The sequence below is a fragment of the Gambusia affinis genome, linkage group LG05 (assembly GCF_019740435.1).
Source record: "Gambusia affinis linkage group LG05, SWU_Gaff_1.0, whole genome shotgun sequence".
In the NCBI taxonomy this organism is placed as follows: domain Eukaryota; kingdom Metazoa; phylum Chordata; class Actinopteri; order Cyprinodontiformes; family Poeciliidae; genus Gambusia; species Gambusia affinis.
The window spans coordinates 25100265-25118213 of NC_057872.1; the positions used below are offsets into that span (position 1 = coordinate 25100265).

General features: G+C 36.3%; 2 protein-coding genes across 2 annotated transcripts; one reads left to right on the top strand and one right to left on the bottom strand.

Annotated features, from left to right (window-relative positions):
• Window positions 1–4780: 4780 nt before the first annotated feature.
• LOC122831668 (CAP-Gly domain-containing linker protein 4) lies at window positions 4781–8909 on the top strand. The gene is made up of 7 exons (XM_044118040.1): window positions 4781–4859; window positions 4947–5031; window positions 5307–5491; window positions 5562–5646; window positions 5735–5870; window positions 7879–8118; window positions 8680–8909. The coding sequence occupies exons 1-7, from the start codon at window positions 4785–4787 to the stop codon at window positions 8735–8737; spliced, it is 864 nt and encodes a 287-aa protein (XP_043973975.1). The 5' UTR covers window positions 4781–4784; the 3' UTR covers window positions 8738–8909.
• Window positions 8910–9770: 861 nt separating this feature from the next.
• On the bottom strand, window positions 9771–17597 carry LOC122831669 (endoribonuclease ZC3H12A). The gene is made up of 6 exons (XM_044118041.1): window positions 17471–17597; window positions 16091–16537; window positions 14440–14579; window positions 12381–12615; window positions 12126–12232; window positions 9771–11729 (listed from the first exon to the last, which is right to left on the bottom strand). Exons 2-6 carry the CDS (start codon window positions 16459–16461, stop codon window positions 10708–10710), a joined length of 1875 nt encoding a protein of 624 aa, XP_043973976.1. The 5' UTR covers window positions 16462–16537; window positions 17471–17597; the 3' UTR covers window positions 9771–10707.
• Window positions 17598–17949: the final 352 nt, after the last annotated feature.

Sequence of the window (17949 nt, forward strand, 5' to 3'; positions counted from 1 at the left end):
CCCAGTTTACTTCCTCCTGACTACACCGCAGCTTAACAAGTGGAAACTCTCACCTGCACCATGTCGGAGGAGGGGACTAGAGGCACGCTGCCGTTGTTGGGTGGGTCTTAAAATGATGTGGTAATGAGTACGGGAAAAGACTATCTGGAGGAGAAGAGGGGATTTCCAAAGCACCAAGAACTGTAGATGAAAATTCTTTAATGTCTGGTTATAGTTCTGATTAAGCTCCAAATGTGGTCAATGTTTGGGATGACTTTGAATGTATTCAGAGCAAAGGCATCAAATAAATTCTTTACAAAGCGAGAATTAAATTCTATCTCTTCTCAAAATGCCACTTCATCCCAGTTTTGTGAGCATAATCCCCAGGAAAGAAGATAGCATTACAGTTGTTTGAAGTGTTAGGTTCCTATCATAAGTGTACTCTGAAGTTGTCTAGCTAGCAATTCCAGTTTTATAGAAAAAGGAACAAAGAAAAAAAAAACAGTGAATAAGACCTTCGAAAAGTCTATAAGAGTAAAGGTGAGATTTCAGAGCTCTGCAGTGTTATTGTATAGGGAGTCTTCTGGTTTCTACTGAACACAATGTGAAATCAGATCCCCTCTTTCTCTCCGAACCATAAAGCCCCTCCACACAACAAATACCTCTTTGTGGCCTAAAGAACATAGAATTCTTGGGCACAACACTAAAAGAGCTTCTCCACTCCAGATGACAGAACTGCTTCCACCTTTCATCAAAACTTTGCACCACATGATGGGGAAACTGTCCCATAAAAACATCAAGGGGTTTGTGGATTGTTTATTTAATGTAAAATTTGAACCCTGTCAGAGTTTTTATTATAATTTTTCAAGCTTTTGTGGCACTTTGATGCCTTTATCATTTGCATCAAAATTTTGTTCAGTTTATTGGTTTATTTCAAACATATTCACATTTACATTCACACACCACACGGTACATATTTACATAGCCATTTGTTTGAAAAGGAGGTAGACAGAAGTAACAATGTTTTTGACCCTGCCCCCTTCTTATGTATCTTACTTTACACATTATTTCTAATTTTAAGGAAGACAATACTAATAAGAAAAAAAATAATAACATAGACAGAACACTATTTCTTTCACAAGAGACACAGCATACAATCACTTAAATTGATTGTATGCATATTTGAGCCTTAACCTTGTGTGGATTTTAAAATTTAATTCAAACTTACACACACAAATCTTGTCTATAAAGTTCACTGGTGTTATTTTTCATTTCCATCTTTCATAAAAACCTCAAAATTACACTCTAAAACGTGTTGGGTCATTTCCTGTTACCAAAATTCTGATTTTATGCTTTTGATAAAAAAATTTCCGAAAGCATAATTTTATTTTGCTTCAGGAAGCATAATAAAAGCATGATAAAGTTTTGCTTCCAGTAATTTTATTGGAAGCATTAAAACAAAAGGTTTTACGGCAAAACAACCTTTTGCCAGAAAAGGTTGTTTTTCCAAACCGGCTATTTACTAAAATTATTCATGTTCTAATTTATGACATAATAATAATAATAATAATAATAATAATAATAATAATAATAATAATAATAATAATAATAATAATAATAATAATAATAATAATTACTTTAGTTCATACTAACAAACACTAACAATCACTTAAGCTAGCACAAGCCTTTCATCTTTTAAGTACAAACTGCAAGCTGTGTTAAATTCATCCAAATCTAATTAGTCTTAAAGTAAATGAATAGAGGTAATATTCCATATAGTATAACAGTTAATCCCAAAATTATTGATACCCCTGGAAGATTTAGTTTTAAATGACTCCTTAAGTGTTTTAACATATTGGCAAAAATGTTGGTGTAGCATAACAATTTGGAGGGATCCAGTTATTCTGCAAACTTGAATTTGATAAAGAGTCTGTGGAGGAAGCAAAAGATTAGCGAGACCTTCCTAACCTCTTTGAAAGGAGGTTAGGAACTCCACTTGTTTTGAAAGTCACTTATAGGAACATATATCTCACTAATATTGAGATAGGCAATAATTTTATTGCTTGTGTGTTACCTTTACATGGAGGGTGTTTAAAGAAATTCCTGGAGATAGTAGAGAAAAGCAATTATTGAAACTTTCTAAATCTCCCCTAAAGTGTTTTAGTCCCCACACAAATTCACAGTTGTGTACAATTAAAAGAAATGTGAGCACATTATTAACCTGAGCATTGGTAACCAAAGATCTCTAAAATTACATATGTGCCGCAAAGCAATGAAGGATCCCAAGGAAACTTCTGGAACTTGTACTTAATATCAATGTTTAAAAATCCATTGCCAGAAGCTGAACAACAGGAATAATGGTTGTGGGTGTGACAGGGATCTGTTTTCAGTTTGCTAAAAACATGAGAGGCACATACAGTTCCTTAAGTACACATTTGCTTGAAGTGGGTTGGAAATCTTTTTGTTTTCATACTGCCTTAAGTCTTTGTACCTGAGATCTAACAAGACGTTTGAAGAATTTCACAGAGATTTTGGTTTATATTGAAATGTTTACCAGACTGACGCTGCTTATTTGTCTGCTGCACATCCATGATGTAAATCTCCTGTTTGATCATATTCCAAATGTATATACGTATTAACATTAATATATTAACTACAAGTAATTATAAAAAGCCAGGATGGATTTTTCAGTAACATATACAGAATAAATATTATCATGTGACTTGCATAGATAAAGTTTGTCTGAGATTATTCTGTCTAAAGACAGAAGCTGTTCACTCACATTCATAGTGTCTGCAATAAGCTGATTAAAAGCCATTATTGTCTGCTTTCAAAACTATGAAAGGAGTTTTCCTGTTTGCTTGTTGCCTATATGTTCAGTTTGTGTGACTGATTATAAGCATGAATGAGGACATGACCCACAATTTGAGAGGAGTGCTTTTCTTCTACATTGAATAAGGCTTAAAATTATACACCTATTCATCTCCAACCATTACCTTGCTTACATGGCCAGTTGACTCACATTTCACCTCAATGCCAAGCTTTTAATTTGAAGCCAAAAGCACCTGCATTGTCAAAGATGAAAAAAAAAACATTTCCTGTTTTATTTGCAAAGAATGAGCTCTGTGGCACAGTACTTTAGGCTGAACAAACATATATAAATGACCCTACTTATATAGGAAAATAATTAAATATAAAAACTAATCTAGTAAAATGTGTTATATAAATCAATAATGAACAATAAACAAAAAGGAAGCTTAGTATGAGCTGTAAAATATTGAATAGCATAGATCCAGGTGCTTCTTCATACAATTAAATGGTGAAAGATTACTTCAGAATTTCCACTGAAAAGTGAAAATTTTCTCTGGTAAATAATGGGTTTATTGTGAACACCATCATATATTTCAACCATTTATTTATGCTAACTAAGAAAACTAAGGCTTGCCACTAGTGAAACACCAGATTTCTAAGACAACTTAATTATACAAGACCAAAAAATGCTTATGCAACATGTAATCATAGCAAAGAATGCTAACTTAACAGCTGTCCAACATATGGTCATTGGCAGCCTTCATATGTTAGATAAGGTAAAAGAAAATCTCTGCTAAACAAATTGTTCACAGAGTGATTTATTCCATGAAAAGTTGAGTGGCAGAATAAAGTGTGTTAGAATTACATCAGTCCACAAATTACCGCACTGACTCTCTGCTTATTGATATTATGACAACAACTTAGTTGTGCTGAGAATGCACAAATAATTTTTCACAAGAAGGAATTCTGCTCGTACACTGCTAAAGTGTCATTTCACTTCCAGAACTTAAAAACATGAACCTACTTGACTTTAAATACTGTTTAGTTATTCTACAAGTAATGTAGAGTTATCATATCAAAATGACTGACACAGAGAATTGTAATTATCTCTGATTTGATGTTGTTCAACCTCCCTTCCCATTTCATTTATGAAAGTATGTTGTAGTCTAATGTTTCCTGTCAATAAAGAACATTTATGATGAACTAAGTTAATTAACTAAGATAACTCAATTTGGAGGTAATCTAGTAAATGAGAAGCCTTCACAATTTGAAATTCAGAATATAATAGTCAATAATGTGTCAATATTTGTAGAGTAGACTTCACATTGCTTAATGTTGCAGGTCTGAAAGTCCTCTCCACAAAAATAGCCTTTGCATTGAGTTGCTCAGTATGCCAAAGAACAGAACAGATGTACATGAACACTGGTTGTACCGGAGGGTTTCCTCTCACTGTTTATATACACTATTAGGCTCAGCAGACCAAATTAAGAAGCTAGGCTGCAACCGGACTGTGTAATTGCATGACTAAGAAGATTAGGTGAGATTTTCCTACCCAGCAGTCGTCAAGTGCTGTTCATGCAAAGCTGGCGCATAGCAACAGGTCAGTGAGCCTTATGCACCACATTAATGTTTATTAGAGAGCTGAAATGGAAGCTTATTGATAAGAAATGGAAGATATTATTTACATGTGACCTCACTTTGGATTCTTTTTTCAATATGCAGATGAACCACTGAAAAAGGTGAGTGTTGTGTACATTTTCAAAAGGCAAATTTGTGATTACTGTAGAATAGAACCACATCATAACATGATGCTATGACAGAGGAACAAACCTACTTGGTTTAGTACAATCTTATATAGTTACAAAACCCTTTAACAGGGTGTTCTTTATTCCCATAGGAGTTTTATTTGATAAATAAAATTAATATGAAAGATAAGTATAAGCAGCTGATTTGTTTATTATCTGATTAGAACAGAATGATGTGAGTGGAAAAAAATGAGAGCATACATCCTACAGACATTCATTACATGGACATACAAGGGGATACTCTGCACATGCCGGTTTCTGTGGGTGAGTTGTTGTATAGATCTGTAGGTAATTTATAATGACATCTTTTCACAGTACTTGTATAATCCGTGGTACTCTTTTGCTCTGCAGATCTGTCCATACAATGCAATCAAATTCCTACCAAGGGAAACATACATCACAAAGGAGAAAAGCAGACAGGTGACACGACATGTGGGTAAGGATTTGAATAGGTAAAACACTTTCATCTAATACGCTAATACAAGTCTTCACTATTAACGTTATTTTATTTGATAATGCCACCAGAGTTTGAATTCCATGTTAAAAGCTGTCTATTTAAAAAGAAGAAAGATATTATTAAGTTCCCGATACTTTCTCAAATGTGCTTTATTATTTCTAAAAGCTACTGCAAAATAGTGTTTGATCTCTAGATAATCTTTTCATCTGTCTGACTCATGGAACTTCATTTTACTATCTGTTGTCATGTAAAAGCTTATGAAAGCAAGGTGACTGCAGCCATTCCAGGAAGCCCTGACCGCGTTAACGCACTCCACAAACGAGTGACCAAAATCGAGAGAGAGATCCTGTCAATCAAGACCAGGGTCGCCTGTGAGAGAGCATCATGGGAAAAGAGATTTTCAGAGCTGCAAAGGCAACAGGAGGAACTGCGTAATCAGGTGTGTTTGCTAAAATGTTTGCAGGGGTTGTTAAGTTTGCAATGATGATTCTGATTATGGTTTTCCTCAGGTTTTCTCTGAGGCTGAGATACTGCTGAAGGTGGGAACTAGTGAGAAGCAGAGAGACAATGGAGATGATTTGGATGAGCAGTCAAGTAAATCAGAGCAATCACATTCAAGCAACTGAGCAATTGACACAATTGTTAGTAGGAAATGACACTGACAGCTATCTCTGATGAGCAGGTGGTTTCTGCCAACACAGAAGATCCAAAGTGTCATCAAGAAGTGGCAGCCATTCATACAGCTTATCAGGGAGCCAGGGATCCTTGTCAACCCCACAGAGCTCAAGATCGTCTTCTTCTTTATCTTCAGCCTCAAGGTAGAGCCATTAATTGGGTAGGCCAGCATGTCAGTAAAAGAAATCCTTTATGACTGAGTTGCCTATGTGACAAAGACTGAGAGACATTAACCTAATTCACTTCCACTTGATCATAGATGCTGAAATGTATGTAGTTGTTCTACTGGGGTTCCTTCTGCCTCAACTCCTCACACCAACTTTGGGAAAAAACACACTCTATGATTTAAGAGAGTCAACTAAACTTTTGGATTGTTTGGTGTAATAAGACATTAAAATAAACAAGCAGATGAGTTTTGTAGGTTTTAGTGTTAAAATGTTGTGGCAGAAGCAGCAAGCATTATTTGAGCTAACTGAAGATCACTGATTAGGAAGGCTAGAAAAAAAAAATGATTAGAAATGGATCAAGTTTCAGTTTAGCCTACCTCCATTGTGATGGATAAACAGCCCTAGCAAATTGAGTAAGGTTTGTAATGGAAATAATGACTGGTAAATTTCCAGGTGATCTAGTAACACCTAATATCACCACGCATTTTAAAACAAGAAGACAAACAACCTGGACCTTTTCAGTCTTTCTAACTTTCTTAAACATAAAATTAGGCTCTTATTCTTGACACAGCATGTTTATCTGGGGAATGTGGTTAAATTGTGCTTTTCATGTCTACTCAGCAGTAATTACCATATTTCCAGTTGGATAAATTAGCAGGAAGATAAACTAAAGTAAAAATGTAAATAGGAAAACTCAAGGCTGTTCCAAAAAACATTTCTGTCACAAACTTGGAAAGATGAGCTGCGTCAGAGCTCCTTCTACCAGTTCATAAGTCACAAGTGGGAATCTCATTATCCAGCACAGCTGTACATTTACAAAAAATACCACAAAGTCAGTATGAGACAATGCACTGCACGTTGGTGCAGTAGCAACGTCAGCAGTATGCATTAAATCTGCTTTGGGAATTTCTCCATACTATTCTTTTCTAAACCATAATAGTGGAGAAACTTAGTGTAGCAACCCTGTTGTTAGCTGAGCAAATACTTCCATTTTTAATTATACATCTTATCGTCTTACTCTTCTACTTGTAAATAATTTTGTAATAAATTTGAGTCATGTTTATCCTTCTAAATCTGGTTATACTTGGTCTACCAATCCACGTGTCAATCTTATATCCCTCAATAAACCTGAATATCCAGCTTACCCTTTTGCAAGTCAGATTTGCTTGCATTGGCCTTTAGAATCCTCTGGGAGAGGTGCAATCCACAATTTAGCTCCAAATCAGCCTCTTTTTCCTTAGAATAATTTTTGCACTTTCCCCACATCAACATGATGCTGCCTTTGAACATCAAACCAACACACCTGAGTGTAGCTTAGTGAAATTCCTTACGATTGACATTGACTAATATATTTTATAGTGACACTTGACTGTCAGGGAACTATCAATCAATGATGATGTCATATTTGACAGAACGTGAGAGCAAGAACATATTTTAATAAAATTAACAAGTTTGTACTTTTCTGCCATACAATGACAAACAATTTGATATAATTTTCATATGAATACGTTCAAAAAGTCTGCCAAATGTTGTGAAAAGTTCCCCAAATGTTAACAACACACCTAAAGTTGCTTTCCCAGTCCAAAAGAAGCAACTGGCAGGTTACCCACCCCATCTGTCAACACTGATTGGGACAACTGAACTCTGTTTAAACACCACTGATGACCTGAGTACTTTTTTTGACCATATGTATTCCCACTCAATGTCTTCTTCAGTTAGGACAATTAGCAGAATGTTAACACCACATGGAAAATACTATGTTGAAGTATTTCATAGATTACCAAACTTTCCTCTTCAAGTCAGTTAATCTGACAAAATAAATAAAATATATATACATTTTTAAAATCAGTGCATGTTTTTATCTACACTAAAATAAAATTCATGCAGACATAGGGTTACAAATTTAACCCCCAAAAACCAAATGAACCATGATATTGTACCTCAGTTTTTGCTGTAGAACTAACTTATTTTTTTCTTTCTGAAGTGTGCGATCCTGGAAAACGTCTCACGGCCCACATCGGGTTTTTGTCCCCCACTCACCCATGGACTTGCAACTTGGCCATCGGGTTAGGATCATGCTGCCATCTGGCAGGATCAGCACAGGAACAGTTCGTTTCTTGGGAAACCTGCAGGGGGAGCCAGAGCTCTACCTTGGTGTGGAGCTGCAGAGCCATGATGAATCACTGTGTGACGGCAGTCATAATGGACATACCTACTTTGAATGGTAACTAATATCAATTTCCCCATAAATTGATACCTTGTGGATATATTTTGTGTATATTATCTGAAGAATTTAAGTGCTACACTGCAGTTCTTTTTTGCCAGCTAGAAGGTTCTCAGCTGTGCTTTACATAATCATATCACAACTTATTTGAAAGTAAATCCACCACTTTTAAATGAATATGCTTTGTTTTATTTGACGGTTAGTGTTCTATTGTTTCCTAATACTAAAACAAAAATAGTTAGATAAAAACAGTACCTTCACACACCTTCTTTTTCCCTAACTTGTTGACCTCAGTTAGCAGTCTTAAAGCCTGCTGAGTAGATTCAGACTACAGGGTTTAAAAGGTGAGGCATGGACATATCTGATTTGAATGACAAAGAAAGCAAAAGGGTATTTCTGAAGGCATTTTCTCTATGATTACTCAGATAAGTTAAACAGAAGTAGCTCAGTATATATGCAAAAGGTTAAACACATGTATGGGAGGTTGTCATGTGTTTTTGATTTTGAAACTAGTACATTTCCAGTCATGTTTCTAAATGTAATTTCATTTTTTTTTGGCAGCAAACCAGGACATGGTGCCTTTGTGCCATTCCACAAGTTGTTGATGGCCTGGGAATAAAAGAATCCGGTGGACCACGCAAAACATTAGACAGAATAGTAAACCTGCTATATGAAGAAAATTTATGTAATAAATAATGCATAATATCTCTCTCAAATTATGACTTATACCCCATGTATGACAGCTAATATTTGACTTTTTGTGTATCAAAGGAAAGACAGGACATCAATGATTTTTTAAGTGAAGCAACTTTTTTAAAGAAATAAAGTTTCAAGGCAATATGTGTCCCCTAAGGTACGGAGGGGGGATTTGAAAGGTTGAGATGGAAATAAAATGTCTATACAACAAGTCACAAGTCATTTCTATTTTTTCTACAGATTAATATGTTTTAGAGATTATCTGCAAAGCAAGCAACAAAATAAAAACAACTTTAGCGAAAAGAGTCTAAACTTACAGATGTGTAACGACGTGTTTTTTAAGCCAATTTGTATCTGAAAATATTCTTTGTTGTGAATATTTGCCCAGGTAAAAGCAATATGAGCAAACATATTTATTTGAACAAAAGACAATCAGTGTAGTTTTAAATGACCAAGTAGTGCTTATTTATTCAAATTCATTGTATTATGTAAGACATTGGTTCTTGAAATATGTCTGTAGTTTTCTCTTTGTGCTCATAGATTGGTTGGTTTATATAAAGCTTTAGTAATATTTCTGGTTGCTCTGCCACCAGTGAAGATTAAATTCACCAGATTGGCATGAAGATGGCCTTGTCTATTTCGGCCAAACAAATTAAAAACAAAAATAGAAAAGCTCGACAATTTAATTAGAGTACCAGTACAGATTTCTTGGTTTTGCACTAAGTGATATAATTAGTAAATACCTTGGATTTACTACATAGCTATCTTAGAATCAGCAATCTTCCTTAGCTTATTTTAGAACCAGAGGTAAACCACTTCAGCGCAAAAATTAAATCGTAACAAAATATAGCTCTGCTTACAAACCTCCCATGTCTCATGCTTTAATTGTAGGTGTTAGGTATTTTGATAGAGTAACTATCTTTTACAAATGCAGGTTGGAGAGGACTCATTTATAATTTGTATTTCTATCTTTATTAAAATATTCACTTAAAAACATACATAATTTGCATTTTTGCCAGTATGCGTTTCATGGAAATGATGCACATTTACAGGAAAGGGAAAAGCACACTTGGTAAATTCCTTTAATTCAGGTGAGGTGTTTTTAACAGCCAGCTCTGTTTATCTTCCTTGTGAGATCAGCCAGTTAAAAGACAATACTGAAAGAGCCGACTGTTACAGAGAACTACAGCAAAAGCCTAAAACCTTTAATACAGCATGAGAACTTAAAATAATAATTGACACAATATGCATCAACAGTCAAAACTCCTGGAACTCAGTCATCTTTGGTCTAGGCATATTCCATCCAAAATTTGAATGGCAAAGTTACATTTGACAACAATGTCATACATATAACACAGCAATAGCTCAATTTCCATAAATATTTCAGTAGCATAATAGAAAGCAGATAGAATGAGGCATTACTGCAATATATTTTACATTAGTTCCCTGAAAAACAATTTTTTTAATACTCTCTGCTTGACACATGGCTGCAACTACTAATTATTTTGGTACGAGATTAATGTATTGATGGTTTTTCTATTTTTAGTTAATTAACTTAATCTATCTCTGTGGGCGTTCATCAGTTCTCAGTATCAGTTCATGTGTCCAGGGTTTTACATTATTATGATGTGAAACCCTAAAAATCTAGAGGTTGAAATCAATCAATGTGTTTCTGTGTTTAACCCTAAAACACCTCAATGTGATGGTTTTAGCGTGCAAGAACTAACACAACTGTAATGTATTGTTGCTATAAAAAACATTGATGTGATTCTACGTGGGTATGATGACACTAAAATTTCAGATCACATTTTCTTTCTGTTAACTTTGCTGCAGCCCTCACTGAAATTGTCCTAAATATTTTGATATTCCAGATCAAAGAGAACAGAACCATAATCAGAATATCATCCCCTGAGCTTTCATGTTCAGTATCTCTGCAGCCAAAACTTCAGCATCTATCAGGTGTGGGAACATCTCCATGACCCTATCCACTTGGTTTGGGTTGAAGATGGCATGCAGTTTCTTGCGCATTTCTGACCTTTTTTGCTTGAATGCAGCAGGAGCCGGAGGCAGCGGCGGTTGTTGCTGCTGGCCCCAGGTTTGGTATTGGTGATTCTCATAGGAGCAACAGGAGCTGTGGCAGCGTGAAGGATAGACCAAGGAGGGGGCGGGGCATGAGGATCTGGCTGGCGGCACACCCTGAAAGGGATCTGACCAGTAATTCTGATGGAGTTGGGTGGTTGCAGTGCTATGGAAATGGGCAGGCAGGCTCCGTTGCTGATGTACACTGTGTGGGAACATATTTGGATTGTAGGTGTCATAGATGGGTTGACTGCAGCAGTCGATGTTGCTGTGATGCTGCTGATGAGGATAGGAACAGCATTTGCCACAATGACTGGTATTACAGTTCTCCATGTGAACTGGGGAACGTTGGAGCCCGGGGAGGGTGCTTTGATGCTGAGAACCAAGTCTGTGGGTGCTGCTGAGGGATGGTGGAAAGTCGGAGTAGTAGCTCTCAGTCGAATCAAAACCGGAATCAAAATATTCCCGAGACATATTGGGATAGTGATTCGGTATGTAGTGTGATGCAGGATATTCTTCTTGACACTTTCCTCCATTTGCTGAAGACAGCATTTGGTTGGGGCTTTTTCTGAAGTTTTCCCAGAGCATTAGTTTGTTTTCACTAATGTGACCAGGAACTGAGGAAACTTGCTGATCCCAAGGGAGATGTGTGTGACGAGGATGAGAAGGCTCAGGTTCAGATTGAGGATGGTTGACAGGTGATCTTGCCTTTTTTTCCTCTTTTACAAAAGAAATTTGGGCTTTCTCTCTCAGTTCATCAGCCAAGGACAGATAGGAGTGGTTTGCCCGCTCAGGATGGTAGTACTTGCACTTAATGCCATAAGTGCACTTTTTATCTGAAAGACAATGCATATAAACACACAATCGAATTATCACCATATTCTTCTGTCAGAAAGTGGAAACTGCAGAACCAGAACTGACTATAATTGAAGCTATCAGCTGGACATCCCTGTCAGCCTCACAGTAGAAATAATTTACAACTTACAGATTGTTGTTGTTTTGCCAATTTATTCTAAATTATATACAGGATTTATTTATCTTATTTTAAAAAATTGTACTTTTATGAATAAAATGAACGAGGTGCTTCTTCATCAATGCAAAATAAATTTGAAAACCCTGCTTAATTATCCAGTTGTGTTTTCATTGTTTGTCTAAATTTGAGAGTGAAAACACTAACCAAGGGATTCCTTTATGACATAAAATATCTGTTCTCTGAGGCAGTAATCCCTTACCATATGGACAGGGCAGTTTTTTCTGCTCAACAGGCAGGGGCTTTTTCCGGAGAAAGTTGTCGAGGTTAGGTCCATGTCGACCTAAAGGATCATCTGGAGGCATGAACCTGTAAAAAGAGACAAGAATAAAGACAAAGCTACTTCAAAGAAGGTCCTTCACAAAATTTCAACACGCTAGACGGTGTGCCTGTAATGCAGCAGCAGCCCTTTATTGAACAGTGGTGCTGTAAAAAAGAAGTGGGATGTTCTCCTTACTTGTCATTCACAAATGAGTACATAAGGAGCCTCTCCTCAATGCATTTCTTCCACTCAAGTTTTTCTCCTTGAAGATCACGGTAGGTGTCGTTGGACACAATTATGCCATCTAAATCATGCGCCAGTTTGACAATGAAGCGGTCATCATAACAAACCACTCTCTTGCCACCAACCCACCGGGAAGGGGTGAAGGCCACTATTTTTCGTTTTTCAAGCTCCAACAGAATATGTTGATCTGAAAAGAGCAAAGGTAACAAGTCAGTCAAGTGTGTTTTAGTCCTTTGGTCAGAATTTTACATTTCTTTAGTCAGCTTTTACTACTCTTTAAGTTATGTCTTAAAGTTGTGGTATTAAACCAACTAGTTTAAATGAATTCAAGCATTTTTTGTAATACGCTGAAATATAAAGATGTCAGAGACGTAATGGCTAAATGCTTTATGTGTGCAGTCTCTCTGCAACTTGCTAAGAGTGATTAAACCTAATATTAGAAGAGTGAATGTGTAGATTTGAGCCCCTTTGTATTTTTTATCTTGTGCTGAATAAAGACAAACACTCATTAAATTCAAACTTCATATTAATATTTTCAAAATTTATGGAAGAGGCTGCCACAAAAACACGGCTTTAAAAATGTAAAAAGCATTTGACAAATGTGCAGTAGTTTACAGAAACCAAATGCTATCAAGAAAAGTATATTTCCTAACCAAAACTAACATAGTTCCCACAATTCCCATAATATATTGTATTACTTACTCCTACAGTAGGCAAATTAAACATTAATACAATCACAGAAACTGATTAAACAAGTTAGAACGTCAAGTGAAATGACCTGTGAACCTAACCAACGGACCAGGAAACTGGTTGAGTAATGTTTAGCCAATTGGCACTTTTTCATGCGGGTGTTTTTCTAGATCCAGGTGACCGTTTTCGCTTGACCTACTGCTGTGGATGGCTGTTGACACTCTATAAACAAAAAACAGTAGGTGTGGAGGAAAAAGAAAATGCATAAAGTTCCTGACGGGACTTTCCCAGGGGTGGCTGTGAGCTTATTTTTACTTCCTTATTCTTAGACTGAAATAGAACCTTTGGATTGCTCCACCCCAGATGAGCAGATACCAAAATCACAAGAGCCTTAAAGTGAAGCAGTATCATCAAGAAGCTTGCTCAGTTTTATGGAATCAAAGATATTAAATCAAGTTAGATTATGTCACCAATCCATATTTGTGACATAAAAGATTTGTGAGTCAATAATTAGATTTTATATGTAGTTGAACTATGTAATGTAAAACTAATTATCCTAAAAGAGTAAGCAACATTGGTTTTACCAAATCTATCTTTTTAGCTAATTATTACAGAAGACGGTCTTGTCTCATTGCATATCACATCAGTGATGAGAAACTGTATCTCCAGCATACTGATAAAGAATGATGCAATGCCTATAGCTACAATAAAGGAACAGACTGAAGTGGAAGTCATATTCAAATAGCGAGGTAAAAACAACCCCATTTTACCACACCTCCTATTTTCTTCCCATTAGTTTTTGTTGCCTTATGTGGCAGCAACATTCTGTGCTTTGCTTATAAATATATATATATTTTTTAAACTGACTACTGAAGACAATGACCTGAGTGTTTCTTTTTTTCCTCTCTCCACATCTCACACAATCCCACTGAGAAAAGAAGCTTGTTAAAACATGTTGAGGCCCAAACTCTAAGGCTAAAGTGAAAACATCCTAAATGGAACCACACAGAAAAAGATGTACTTTCATTCATTTTTTGTAATCTTTCAAGTTATTTCTGTTTTGATTGTAGTAGAAAATGTAATGTTACACAAAATAATAAATTGGATGGACAATTGAGATTATATGTTGTGTACTAGAAAGAGATTACGTCTTCTTTGCTTTGCTATGCCATATTGACTAATAGCTGCTGAAGAATGTCCCAAGAGTTAAAAATGTAACCAGTGCAATTGCTAACAGCTATAGGCTTTAGCAATTCCTAGGTGTTAGAGAAGAGTTAATTAACTCTGCTCTTCCTGACGGGAACCAGCTGCCTGTCCTCACCTGTTATAGGGGCATCAGCTCGGGGCAATTCTTTGCGCCAAGAGGGAACAAACACTGTGATGTTATTATGACCTCTGTCCAGGAAGAAATCCACTGCCAACTTTATGCCCCTGCATGAAAAAACTTCCTTGTTGCCGTGACTGTAAAAGAAAGTAACAGAAAGGGTGTTGGGGAGAGGATCAGTCAAAGCGCTTTCAGTGGAAAGAATCTTGAAGGAAGTAGTTAAGATTCAGTTGACTTGTGTCAAAACAGCATGCCTTTGAATGATCTCACTGAAGGAGCTTGTATGCTATCCCTTCCCTATTCATTCAGGACAATATGCATTATGTTTCACATTGGTGAAGGGGTGGGGCTCCTTAGTTTTCATATTGTATCAGTGGCTTTTTGCCAAAACAAGCTCAGGCAGTGTGGCTAACACCCATTAAAATATCAAGTATCATAGGAACTTGTGAAAAAGTCAGAGCTGAATGATTAAAAGCAATAACTGATAAATATTTACATTTAGTTCATTCAAGTGGGATTTACAGTCTTCAGTTGTAAAAGGTAAAGTATTGTCTATACAATGGTTATTATTTCTGTAATGGTCTAAACTCATCAGTCAGCTCATCAGCCAATGTCATATCATTAACTCAATGTATTCCTAACCCAGATATTTTAAACAATTCCATTTTGCTGTGACACCAGTTGATTATATTCTGTGTTTTTGTCTTTGTCTTAAATGCATCCATTTTAATTTGTATTTTTTTGTCTTTGTTGTCTGTTCTCTTTGCTTATCTACATAGTTATTCTGTAGAGCAGTACCTCTTTTTGGTAGTCTGTATCATTTTTGAAGTTCAAACTAAGCATCAGAAAGGTAATTAAAAAAAGGTTTTAATCGACTTTAATGTAGCATCATTGTTGGGGTCAGATGCCTTGGTCTGAGTATTTTCAGACACTGACTATCTGGAATTTTTGCTTGACAATTTCTAAGGTTCATGAGTCAAGAAGAAGAAAATACCACTGACAGCTGTGTGAACAATAATGCCCTGCATTTCAACGAGGAGACTCACTGAAACCGGAAGTAGATGGGCTACAGCAGCAGAAGATCACTGGGTGACTTACTGTAGAATGAATGAAACTCTAGATGTTCACCAGATCCAAAAAAATTGATTGAAAGATTGAAAAAAAATGCCTGGCCTGATGACTCTTGATTTATCTCACCACACTTTGGGGACCAAGGTACCAACTGAGGAATATTTAAATGTCAAAGTCAACCTTGGTATTGCTTATCTCTATGTTTATCTCTTTATGGTTATAGAGTAACTATCTTTACCTATCTTTTGATAGCTACTTCCATCGCCTTATCACAAAGCTCAAATAATATCAAATTGGTTTCTTGAATATGAAAATTATTCTAATACACTTCAATGGTTTTCCATTTCAAGGCCTAAATCCAACAAAGATTGGAATAGGCCTACAAAACTCCAACAACTACAGTATGTAGTATGTGATGCCAAAATATCAGGAATGTTCTAGACACCTTGTTGGATCTATGCACTAAAAACGTAAACAGCTCTAAAGGCAAAAGTGAATACAACCTGATACTAGCAATATAACCTTATCAAAGTAATCAGTGCGTATTTAATCTAGATAAAATTAAGATTTTTATTACCTCATAGCAACATTGCTGCCGTCAATAACAATAGGTCTCAGCTCTAAATCTGCACTTTTTTGCTCCCCGTGTTGTGGCATGATTCTGCAGGTTCCAACGACCCAACTGGGAGGCAGCAGCAGGTCTTTCAGATCTGCGCTCCTCTCATCGCTGTCGGAAAAACAGGGTGATGTGTTGGTGGTTCTGTTTCTCACAAGCTCCTCGAGCATTGCGTTGGTGTCTGTGCTTAGGCCCAGCTTTCTCAGAGCGGCTTTCACCTCTGCTGTGGAGTACCCCAGTTTTCTGAAGAAGTCCACTTTAAGCCGGAGTTCCTCACTTTCTGTCTCCAGCAGATCTGAGTCAAAAGTATCACTGGGAAGTACCGGGTCCATCCTGAAACCCCTGAACTCCGTTTTAGCAATGTGTAAGGCAAGGCACTGCTCCTTCAGTGTGGTATTCTTCAACTGACTGATGGAGAAAGATAAATTTTATTAGCACTACGCTTAAAGATTAACACAACAAACTAAATATTAAGAAAGTCTGGCGTGATTTGTTTCAGTTGTTTACTAAGGCGTGATAACATCAACACCAAAACACCACAAAATCAAAAATTTGACATTTTAATATTCCCACAGTTTTACTACAGTATTGATTATAAACTCTTAAAATAGAAGCTAATTAAATCATGGTAAATTCACATTGAATCTACTTATAAATAGCCTGTGAAAACCTGTGCTACTCAGTTTGTCCAAACCTGAGTAGCACAGGTTTGGTAGACATTTTCTTTACAAAATCACAAGTTTATAAAACTATAAAAGTTTTACATAGCGGAGGCGACTGTAAAACGTTCAGTAGTGTTCTGAAGAGATACAATAGTGTTTGTGTCTTGTGCACTTTTGGTTAAGATGTGTTTCTTCCAATGAAGTTTCTCGCAGTGGGCAGATAGAGAGTACAGAAACTGTACCTAGGTTACAGTCGCGATAATTTAGAATAATAATAGTTAAGTAAAACTAAAAAGTAGGTACACACGTTTTTTTTTCTTCAAAAAGCTACACAAGTACATTTGATTCAGTAAATACAGTTAAGTGGCAGTGTATTTTCTGTCACTGGTGATATTTGCCTTCTGATTTCATAAACGGGATCATATACAAAACAGGAGGGCATTCTGTGGTTCCTCTGGCGAAACGTATGTGCCATATCAAAATGACATTCTACCCTGTTTGAATGAAAAGCTAATATTTGAATTTACTACCCTAGTTGTGCAACAAAGGCCCCTTTTGAAAGGCTTTTATTGGGAGTGTACCTTTACCAAACACAAATGACAACACGGGACGTCGTCAGCCGTTCATATACGTAGAGGTGAACTAGTACTGGTAGTGAAGACGAAAAACAGCCTCTTACCTGCTTTGGTTGTTTCTGTGTGTCTTCGTATTCCATTTACGAACAGATTAAAGTAAATCCTGTTGCTAGTCGGAGTACAGTGTTGTTTAACACTTTTCATAGCACCGCCCACTTCGTTTATTCTCCTCTTCTAAACTGAGGCTTGAAAAGCCAGGAAGTATTTGCATATTAGACTGAAAAGAAGACTTCCCCTTTTCTCCCATCTTCCAGTAACACTTAAATTTTTTTCCAGGAAGTTTGTTTTCATAATGTTTCCCCCCAGGTAGTTCATTAACCAGGTCTACAGGAAAATAGACCTTTGCTTCTGCAAATTCATTTAGGTAAACACAAAACAACATACTCCAATTGAAGCACAATCTAGTTGGAAAATATGCAACAACAACAACAACAACAACAACAACAACAACAACAACAACAACAACAACAACAACAACAACAACAACAAAGCTTTATTATTATTAAGGTTATTCTTTTAACAC